Source organism: Eleutherodactylus coqui, chromosome 3 (genome assembly GCF_035609145.1).
Source record: "Eleutherodactylus coqui strain aEleCoq1 chromosome 3, aEleCoq1.hap1, whole genome shotgun sequence".
Classification (NCBI taxonomy): domain Eukaryota; kingdom Metazoa; phylum Chordata; class Amphibia; order Anura; family Eleutherodactylidae; genus Eleutherodactylus; species Eleutherodactylus coqui.
The window spans coordinates 174,335,033-174,346,604 of NC_089839.1; the positions used below are offsets into that span (position 1 = coordinate 174,335,033).

Here is an 11,572-nt window from a genome sequence, read left to right on the forward strand (position 1 = left end):
ATTTGAGGAGTAGCGGAGAACAACAATTGCAGGTTATATCCCCCCCTCTCTCTCCTGTTCCGGTACTGAATTATATCCCAAAACTGGGGGGCACTTTAACCACAGAACAGTGCAAATTTGGTTGCATAATACTAGTATGAACATTCGGAATTAAATATGTATCAGCAAATTTGTGATTTTTTGTTTTGGCTGTATTTCAGATCTGTCCTCTATTCTTTAGTTGAATGTGGTTCTTGATAAATACTCAAAGTTGAATGTGGCTCACAAGATACCAAAGAATTATTATGTCCTCTGCATTAAAAATCCATAGAACACAATTTTCTGATGATCGATGGGATTAAACATTGGGGGTAATTCTTAGGGGTAGGCCATCGATGTTTTCAACAAGTAAAATCCCTTTAATGAGATAATCTATGTGTAGTAAGGCACCCACTAACCCAAACTTTATATGAATTAAGGCCCATTTACACGTAAAGATTGTTGCTAGAATGTTGCTCAAATGAATGAAATTGTGCAATAAACATTATGTCTAAATGCGAGCCATCATGCACATTACATTTAAACGCTCCCCACTCAGTGTTTCATATAGGAATTAATGAAAAGTGAACAATTGTCAACGATGATCTGCCTGTCTAAACATTCTGCACGAGCTGTGAACCAATTATTGGTGACATCAAACGCTTGTGCACTCGATTAAGTGACAATTAGCTCGTATAAAAGGGGCATTAAGGCAGTAGTCAAGAGGAGGTTAGAATTCATTATATGATCTTGTTATGACTTATTATAGTCTTTGGGATTCTTAGTTAAATAGCTTTGGTAGGGAGTACCTTGTTTAGGGAGTAAAGAAACATAAATAACGGACACTTTTTTAAAACTATGGAATATTATACAATTACAACAGACTGTTTTATAATCATGCAATATTTCTTCATCACAACGCCATCTTTTTTAAAAGGTGTTGTTTAAAAGCTTCATTTATTGTCTATGGGGCTTATGGAAACACCCAAGTACAGTACTTGTCTGTTTTTGTCATCCTCATAGATATTTAATGGAGTGCCAAGACTCAAGGTCGACTACTGTTTCATTCAAACTCATCCAGACTGTATTCATGCATTTAGGAGAAATTGGCAGCTTGGGAACCCCTCTAGTGATCGGTGGAAATCCCAGCAGTGCGGCTCCCAAGCAATCAGACATTTATCACCTATCATGTGAACATTTATCACCTATCCTGCGGATAGGTGATAAATGTGTGATGGCTGTCTGTGGATAGGTGATAAATGTCTGTTATGTTACAACCCTTCATCAAATGTATATTCCTTTACAGTAATAAACCTTATATTCCTCTTGTAGAAGCCAATATTCTGTTGCCCGTACATCAAGTAATACACCAAGAGTGTAATCTATGTGCACATACCCTCAAAGCCTTGACAGATTGACATTTGTCATTTGCTCAACTAATTAGCATTAACGGCAACCATCAAAATAATCAGGTTCAAAAATATTTATTAAAGTTCCTTAAAAATTTGTATTTACAAAAAGTGCATGGAGATTCCTGGTTTATAGTATACAATATTTACAACCACTGCAGTATTTCAGGGGAAATCGGAATATGTTGGGTCACTGGATCAGTGCCAAATGTAATTTCTCCCGAAAGCTTCATGTGTCCAATGGTTAAACAGCGACATGACACTTTTATTTCGACTGTTATATTTGATGTTACAGTAATGTTACAGTAATAGGTTGTGGAGAACTCATTATTCTTGAATTTGTGGAGTTAGTGACTCTTTCACAATTAGGAACTGGGATTCCCTGTGGCATCTCTTCAGCTTAGCGCGACGATTTTGAAACCAGATCTGAAATGAAAGAAAAGTGAAATTGTATAAGAAAACATGTTATGTAGTTTACCTGCCATGATCATGTAAAAATTCATATAAATAGGCACTTTCTTAAAGTTTAAAGGGTTTTCCAAGTAATTGGTGGCAGTAGGACATGCAGAATACATAAAAAAATAAACATGGTACTCACCTCCTGCTGCCGCACCGCTGCCCCGCTACCATTCACTGCGCTCTGGTCTTCTGTCTGAAGCGGTCACATGGGTTGTTTACCCATGTGACCACTCCAACCAATAGAAGGCTTGACAGGGATGTCAATGATGGCATCCAATAAACCTGACGGGGGCTTCTACATTATCTGACATCACCTGACAGATGCCACGGGGGCCTTGGTAATTAGATTTATTTTATACCATTTTGGGCATATGGGTGGCCAAAACTATATCAAATAAATAACTCTGACAACATCTTAAATGTTCTTGGATTCTTTATTTAAATAACTAGCATGAGCAGACCTGAGAAAACTGGTAACATCCCAAATAATCCCTGATGGTGTGTGCTGGGGAAAATGAGGAGTTGGGTAGGTGAGGTATCAACATGCCTCATTCTTTGTTGGTTGTTTCCATAAAACTCGTCCACCTCTCAAGAGTTTGGATATAGCAGCCAGCAACGAGGTTTGGTGGAATCAGGCCAGGGGCCCAGATAGGAATACCTCTTAGTTGAATGCCACCTTTGAGACTTGATTTACACCCACAGATTTTGCCAGCAAGATAAGAAAATGTCTAAAATCAATGAGACAGATTTCAATCAGATCAATTGACCATTTATTCACAAACTATTTTAGACTGGTATTGGTCTGCTGGGAGGACAAAATCTGTGTGTGAAAACCCACCTAAATACAGATATGAAACCTAACTTAGCATGTGTTCGCACAGCTCTAAAGCCTCTGTTGCAGGGTGCCATCCTGAAATTCCATCTGAATCCCCAAAAACTGGATTGAGATGGAACCATGAGACAGAACCATAGACTTCTGTCACTCAAATGGAGACCAATAAGTCAACCACGCTATTCTTTCTGATACAAATACCAGAAACAAATGGAAACCTGCTCAAACAGAGGACTTATTGGTATAAGAGCGATGGAAGCCCGTGGTTCCTTCCCAGGGTTCTGTCTGAATTACACTTTTGGGGATTTAAATAGAACCCCAGAACGGAGATTTTAGCACTGTGTGAACATAGCTTTAGGTATTTTTAGGGGTGATATGTTCATCAAATCTTGTCTATTTAGAGTATGTGCCATATGATAGAATATTATTTTAAGTTTTTTTGACATTTAAGAGAATTGGAATACAATTATGGCTTATTATGTCAGCTCCACAAATATTCTAATTTTGTAAAACTTGTAAAATAGCTCAGTTTGTCCAAAAGTTACAGACATTAATTCATACAAAATATTAAAAAATACTACATTTTAAATTGCACCACCTGTCAATACCAATTTTACAGATTATTTAAATTAATACAAGTGATAGTAAAATGAAATGCAGATTTAGAAAATACAAGAATTAAATTAAATGAACTAGTAATATTAATCCAAAATTTGGAGAGATCACATATAACGGAAGACAGTTATGTCTTACCTGGATTCTATCTTCATCTAAAGACAATTTGTTAGCAAGTTCCTCTCTTACGTCTATACCCGGGTATGAATTGACTCTGAAAACATTCTCCAAAACTTCAATCTAAAAATGTAAATTAAATTGATTGAGTTTTAGAAAGCGAATACAAAGTGAATAGATCGATAGATCGATAGATAGATAGATAGATAGATAGATAGATAGATAGATAGATAGATACTCACTTGGCTTCTAGTGAATGCAGTTCTGGGTCTCCTTCCTCGATACCAGCTCACTTCTCTTTTATAATGCAGGCGTTCATTTGCTGGACAGCACTTTTCATACCGGATATCCCCTTCTTTTTCTATAGCATGTTTTGCTGGGTGCACTTGTAGAGGTATTTCATAGCTGATGATAGGTAGATGCCAGCAGTGTGTACCAACCTCTAAAATATAACATGCGTTTTACAAATTAATTATGTAGGATTTTCTAAGCACATTCCCTTATTTCTTTCCCTCAAATTCGCTTATTTTGGAAGTGTGCTATCACAGTCCATATGGGCACACACCCAATAGTGTTAACAGCACATCTGATACCAGACCTGCCAACATGGACAGCAGTTAGATACAATAGACATAACATTAGTCATATATAGATACTGTGTGATTTCGCCACATTCTCACAGATGTATAATATAATATGCACACGCTAATACCTATAAGGGACTGAATCCCTGCAGGTGTACTTACCTCTGCTGCAGTAGTTATCCATCCAGGGCCTGTAGTGTCTTACGGCAGCTGAGTTTAAGTCCCTTTTCTTGTCCAATCCAAGAATGCTTTCAATGGAAAATGAACATGTTGTGGGCTTGTTGCCTGCAAGACAAGACACTTTTTGGAGCTCAGCTGGCATTCTTGGGCTTCTCTCACACAAAGACACAGTTGTCATGATTTCGACTTCATGCAGACCCAACAAAACCAGAATGTTTCTGGTTGAGTCTTGTGGTCCTCCTTATAGCTGTGTTAACAAGGGGGCTGGATTTACAACCTCATTAATTAAAATCTTTCATTTGAAAGTCTTAGCATCTCAATGAAGACTCTCCCACCAAGAGGCAAGAGGAGTTAATTGTTTGTTTGGCAAGTAATTAGCGGCTAATGGGGACACTAGGGGAGGGGTCACCTAGAGGGACAGTGTTATCTTTCCCAGCCAGAAGATCTCTACTTTCTCTCGCTGATGAGCAGACTTTTAACTCATCTTTTTTTTTAAAAACCATTAACGTAGAAAATTCTTTTTCTTTTCTTAAATTTTCAATTTCACGGATACCACTCATTTCTACCAAGCCTCATTGTCGAAAACTGCTCAAGTAATACGTAATCTTATTTAGCAGTTTTTTTTTTCTTCCAGGGAAATAAAATAAATAAAGAAAGCTCTTAATGCTATTAGACTAATCCTGCTGAAAATGCAGCATTTATTTCATATGATTATTTAGTGGTTAATGTGGTCTGCTAGGGAACAATAGCTTCTGGCACAAGGCACATTACTCCATGCTGGCAACGTTGTTGAAAACAGTGTAATTGTTTTTTAAGGACCTGGATTAACAAAGTAGGCGGTGGCACCCTGTATTTTAAATAATAATATGGTCGTTTATTTACCAATTACTACTTTAATTCAGGTGGATTGGATGCAGGGATGTTAACCAATTAGTATTTGGTTACTCTTGATAGATTGTGAATATAATGGACCCCCATACACGGTCAATAGCTATCCATTGAACAACTTCTATTTCTCCCGACTCCCTCAAACACATAAACACAGGTTTGGTTGAGTGTTCATGTATTTAGTTGCTTATCTTTATGGGAATAAAAGGATCGAATGTTGAAATTCAGCACACCTTTTCTTCCAATCAGAGGCGTAACTTGAACATCCTGGGCCCCAATGCAAAACCTGTAACAGGACCCCCAACTATAATGCTGTATTCATAGTACTGGGCTCCCTATATGGAGAAGAGAGGCCTTATGGGCCCCCTAAGGCTCCTGGGCCCGGGTGCAACCGCATCCCCTATAGTTACGCCCCTGCTTCCGATATCATTTGTCATAGGATATTTAGGAGGCCTTAATGCAGGTAGAGCTATCCAGTCCCCCCAAAGAGTTCAATAAGTAAAGTCTAATGTATACGGGAGCCTTTTGTCCTGACCATGTCTTCATAGGGATCTATTTAAAGGTTTCCGATTTGCAGTTTTTCTTCCTGCAAGAATTAACATAAAATAATGGCAAAGCAATATTTGTATTTTTAAGACTATCTTTTTATGACATACTGTGTATCATGATATATAAGGTTGTATTGACTTGACACATGTTTGAAAATGCGGTTTGTAAGACAACCTTTCGACTATTTTCAGCAACACTACTTGGATATATTTTAGAAAAAACTCTGTTTGCCAAAAAAATATTTCAAATATGTTGGCAGTCAGAACAAAGGACTGCTTTTGTTGGCATGGACTGCTACTTCGTCCAGAGGGTGTCAACATCACGTGACTTGGGCTTCATTCCCATGACCGCATGTATACCACGTTTTCACGCCTGGGCACATATATGGTACCCACATGACTCATTAGTTTCCAATGCAGCCGTTCACATGAGTGAATATATGTCGCGTAAATATGCCAGCAGCGTGAAAAATAGAACATATACGCTGCTGGCGCATATACGCTCAGCCAAAAGATAGTTCTGGAACTATCTTTTGACCAATATACGCCGGCGGGTCCCATACACTCCTATGGAAGCAGGGAAAGAGAAGGGATGGGGAGGCATTTTTGCAGCGTCCAACGCTGTGAAAAGCTTAAAGGTGCCTCTATATAGGCATTGGAAGTTATCCCGAGGTTTTTGGCAGAGCAAGGGTTTTCCGTGATGCTGCGTATTTTTTCGCTAAAAACACTTGCGGTTGTGTGAATGGATGAAAAAACGCTGACCGTGATCGGCACTTATACGGAGCAGGCGTGAAAACGTAAACACCCTGTCGCCGTATATCTGCTCATGTGAAAGACCCATGAGAGAATCATGCCTGGGCAGTAGTCAATGTGCATAAACCTTATGACACCGTACTATGAATGGCTGCTACTTTCACATGACATGATGTTACTAAGGATATCACGTTGGTGCAGGGGTTTTCTCAGGTCTATAAGTATATTTGAAATATTTTTATTTTCTTACACAGGGCACAGAAAGATGGTTTTCCAAAATTTACAGGAGTTTCTTAAATCCCTTTTAAGGGTTGTCTCATATCTACAACGGAGCCTCCAGCCAGAAGTTCAATCACAGAAGCAGCTGAAAACACCAGAAAATAAAGTGATGCATGCAGCACTTTTTCTTCTGTCCAAAAGTCGGACAGCTGGGTGGAAAGCAGGTGGACCCCATTATACCCAGCGCTGTTCGATTCCGTCCAGAGGCGGAACAGTTTTGGCCTGGGGTGGATTGCCCTTCCTTGTTCCCCAAATGGAGCAGGAAAGCGGAACCTCTGATGCAGATGTGAAAGTAGCCTTAGTCATAGCTTGTAATATTGTGATATAGCACATGAATGATAGCTGGATACCAGATACTTTACATGGCGCTATGGGACTTCCATATTATTTTATTTATTTCTTTGGTGTTCCAGCTCAAATGATGTCTTCGGATACATCTCTATGTCTTGGTTAAGCACAGAAAGTAGCATGCAGTGAAACTTCTGCAGAAGACCGTCTCATTCAGAAGACCCAGATACAGAGGCAGCAGCACAATCTCGAGCACTGTAATAGTGAGGCAACAAAAATAGTCACCTGGAACCAGAATCCATGGAGCCAATCTAGAATCATAGAAGGTAGACCTGATAGTTTAATACACATATACAATGTTTCACGAATGTTGTCTCGCAGGACTTGGTGACTATGTTCCTGTACAGTCAAATTGCCTTGATGCTGAATGATATAGATGGTGCCATGATGGATTTGCACATTGTGGTGAAGGCTGATCAGGTGTATTTGATTTGTTTTTGAGAAGGGCTTACATGACTAAATCTAGCTTGAGTCACTATACCCTATATAAAAGTGTCTAGTATATGAGACACGTTTATATATGTGCATGCTTGACAAAGACCTTTGGGTCGAAACGTTGGTGCTATTATGTCCTTGGAGGAGTAAAGACTTGAATGCTGGCCTGTCTTCCTTCTATCTTTCAGAAGACCATTCCTTTATCCAGACCAGGTTTTTTATGACACATTTTTAGTTTAACCATATATTATGCATTACTACCATCTTCTTTGAAAGATCCCCCACCCAGCCAAGTAGATTTTCATGCAATTTCAGGGAGTCATCTCAAATTGGCCTTAATGTATTTTCACGGTTAAATTGAATACAGAAACCATTCACAAATCATGTTGTGGATCACAGTAAAAATATTGACAAAGCCCTCGGCCGCCCACACAGGATCACATAATAAAATATTAAACAAAATAATTAATTCTTCCAAAAAGGTCTCTCTCTCGTTTTAGCTGAGTGATGACAGTCATTGTTTGACATTTTTTATCTAGTGGTCGGACGACTTTCACCCACGAATGATCATATCTTGAAAGAACATTCCGAGAAATATTGTTTGTCCTTTATCCAGTGCCAGTGAACATGCAAGGCTGTAATAGCCAATATGGATTATTACACACGCGAGAAAATTCCACAAGTTTAGTGCATTTGCGTGATGCACAGAACTCATGTGATTCAGTAACCCATTGTTTCCAATAGGTTAATCTACACTGGTGTCCTTCTTGGCAGTGCTGCAAAATGGAAATACTGAAGCATGTTCCATTTTTCAGCGAGACAGCTAAAAACTGCTGAAAACGATTATTTGCTATGGATGAGTTAAAAATCGCCTTGTACTCGACTGAAACTCGCATGTACATGTGATTGCGGTGCAATTTTTAATTTTATCCTATTGTATCAGCATGTGATTTTCATGTGTGTGAATATCACATGTATAGCTATGCAATTTTTTTTTTTTTTTCGGAAAATGTATCACGCTTGTATAGAAATATGGCCTAAAATGTGTATGGCTGCATCATTGAAACTTGATTGGCCACTAGATGATGGTTTGTTGAACAGTTGTTTAACCATCAGCCTACTTCTATCTAATGTGTACGGCCACCTTTGGCCTATAGTTGCTGAGCTGTTCTCATCCTCGGGGATCAGCAATGAGAGTTTTTGTTTTCATTGTTGGTCCTCGGGGGAATTAGTTAAAATACCTCACGTAAATCCTACAGTATTAGTAATAAGAGGATTATAAGAAATCAATTAGTATTTCAGCAAGCCCAATTACCTGCCTGTGCTTTTACCTGAATCTCTCAACAAGCCCTCAGTCACTGCCAGGTGTGTGGTCATACAGGCATTTATACAGCCCAATTCTAGAATTCATAATGGAATATTTTCTTCCAAGTTTTCTTTAATGGGATAAAATTAGTTGGTAATTTAAGGATTTGTGCCGTGTGAATAAGGGCTCCCACACACTTGCGTTTACATTTTTTGTTAACGCAATTGTCAATGGGACTTTCTAATGTTAAAAACGCAACGCAACTTGTGTTTTTGGTCCATTGTGTTGCGTCTTTAAGGGTGCCTTTCCACTTGCGATTGCGTTTTTTGTTAACGCGATTGTCAATGGGACTTTCTAATGTTAAAAACGCAACGCAATGCACCAAAAACGCAGTTGCGTTTTTTACAATAGAAAGTCCCATTGACAATCGCGTTAACAAAAAACGCAATCGCAAGTGGAAAGGAGCCCTAATAGAGATGAGCGAACGTACTCGGATAAGCACTACTCGTCCGAGTAATGTGCCTTATCCGAGTACCGCTGTACTCGTCTTGAAAGATTCGGGGAGCGCCGCGGAGCGGGGAGCTGCAGGGGAGAGCCGGGAGGAACGGAGGGGAGATCTTTCTCTCCTTCTCTCCCGCCCGCTCTGCCCCGCTCCCCGCCGCAACTCACCTGTCAGCAGCGGCGCTCCCCGAATCTTTCAAGACGAGTACAGCGATACTCGGATAAAGCACATTAATCGGACGAGTAGTGCTTATCCGAGTACGTTCGCTCATCTCTAGTCTTTAACATTAGAAAGTCCCATTGACAATCGCGTTAACCAAAAACGCAAATGCAAGTGTGTGGGAGCCCTAATACTGACACAGGGAACCTAGATAGCCTCCGAATAGAAAATCTCCGAAATTGTGTTTTTCCGTCTTTTGTATAATATACAGATTATATGTCTAAGGGCTCTTTCATATGAGCGTATATCGGCCCCCGCTTTCACGGGCAACCGATATACGCTGTCATCTGATGCATTGGATTCCAATGCTTCAGATCACATGGCCATATTTCTGCAACGTAAAAGTGCCTGGCCGGCCAATATAGCGCTGGGCGCTTTTCTGTCGGGCCCAAAAGGTAGTCCTGGAACTATCTTTTGGCCCAGAATATGGGAGCCAATGACAGCAGCTGGAGAAGGGGAGGTGAAAGGAAATTTAGCAGCATGACTGCTAAACTCCCTCCCCTTTTTCTCCTCCACTCCGGCTGATTGCAATAGAAGGGGGCGGGATGTGGGCAGAGCTAAGTGCCGCCCCAACCTGCCTCCTCCCATTGCTGGCTGCGGACAAGTTGAGGGTAGGGGGCGGGAGCTTAGCTCCACCCGCCTCCCACCCCCTCCTAGAGCAAACAGCCAGAGGGGAGGAGAAAGGAGATAAGGCGGCAAGGGGGAAGCAAGGGGCAATGCTATGGAGGCCTCGGCGTATATGCGCCGGTCCCATGCTGTCTAAACAGGCACACAAACGTTAGATTTTTTCACCAATTCACGAGTTTTTATTCCTCAGATCATAGTATATATCGGCCGCCCATGAAAACGGCGGCCGATATACGCTCAGGTGAAAGAGCCCTTAGGGATTCTGCAGACAGGCAATCTTTGTGCACGTAAACAGCGGAGAGTAGAACCCATTGATTTCAATGGGTTCCTTCACGTGAATTCAGCGTTTTTGCGCATGCAAAAATATATACACAACTCCCAAAGAACCATAAGTCTATTATACATTTGTGCACCCGGTCTGTAGAAAGTCGCGCACAAAACTGCGCGATTTAAAGATGTGAATTAATAACACTGGATACTAATTAGGCTGCTCAGTCCCTTCAATCACAGCATGGGTGTGCTCCGCACCGATGTGAACGGGCTCAGCAGCGCAAAAAAGTACAGTAAACACAGTAAGTCATATGCGGCAGCTTTCTTGCAGAGATTTCTATGATTGCAGATCAGTTCCATTCATGTAAATAGGGGTACAAGCAGGCAGACTCTTTTTCGGTCTGATTTTCGGATCGCATAAAAAAATAATTGCACCATGTTCTATTCTTGCCTGATTTTTGGATGAAAATAGCATGTGTCAATGTTCTGTGTTCTGCACATCATACAGCATACGGATGGGATGTCTGTCTGATGGGATGTGCGCCCAGTAATCTCGGTTGCAACTTCTAAAACGCCCGTGTGCATGTACCCTAAGGGCAGCTTCAGATGGTCATATTTGCGCATGTAAAATATATGCCCACAATACGATGAGAATAGAACTCATTCATGTCAATGGGTTCTTTCACATTAACGATTTTTTTTGCAGATATTTCGGTTGCACGTAAAAAAATAGTACCTGCTCTATTTACCTGCGTTGTTTCCCACCAAGGAGCTTCATAGAAGTCCATGGGAGGTTTACAAAAGCACGCACAATACACAAGGGAATGTGTGAAACATAGCGCAAAACCGCAGGGAAAAAAACACATCTGCACCTCATTAAGCTAATTATCCTTTTAAATAAGGGTGGGGCTGTGTCTCGCACACATATGAACATGCTCTGTGTGTGCAAAAACGTACAGTACTGTGCGCAGACGCGCCGGCACATCAACCTCATTCATTGCACAAATATGTTGCACTGCATGAGTCAAGCGTATTTGTGCATGACCTTACTCTTGGTTGGGTCGGGACATGCACCCATAATACGCTCACGTGGAATCGGCCTTAAGCATTCCTGCAACACAGCCTGAAAGCAGACAGACACTAATATTACAGGTACGGTATTTGCATTATCTTACTGATGATA

General features: G+C 40.6%; 1 protein-coding gene across 1 annotated transcript; it reads right to left on the bottom strand.

Annotated features, from left to right (window-relative positions):
• Positions 1-1,546: 1,546 nt before the first annotated feature.
• HESX1 (HESX homeobox 1) lies at positions 1,547-4,543 on the bottom strand. Its single transcript, XM_066594595.1, has 4 exons — positions 4,197-4,543; positions 3,693-3,892; positions 3,472-3,573; positions 1,547-1,853 (listed from the first exon to the last, which is right to left on the bottom strand). Exons 1-4 carry the CDS (start codon positions 4,390-4,392, stop codon positions 1,755-1,757), a joined length of 597 nt encoding a protein of 198 aa, XP_066450692.1. The 5' UTR covers positions 4,393-4,543; the 3' UTR covers positions 1,547-1,754.
• Positions 4,544-11,572: the final 7,029 nt, after the last annotated feature.

Bases quoted from the DNA above. Each gene is read 5' to 3' on its own strand.
- HESX1 (XM_066594595.1), bottom strand. From the start codon at position 4,392: ATGACAACTGTGTCTTTGTGTGAGAGAAGCCCAAGAATGCCAGCTGAG. The intron at 3,893-4,196 runs GTAAGTACACCT...GTTATATTTTAG, and splicing joins GGATAACTACTGCAGCAGAG to AGGTTGGTACACACTGCTGG. The intron at 3,574-3,692 runs GTGAGTATCTAT...TTACATTTTTAG, and splicing joins CTGCATTCACTAGAAGCCAA to ATTGAAGTTTTGGAGAATGT.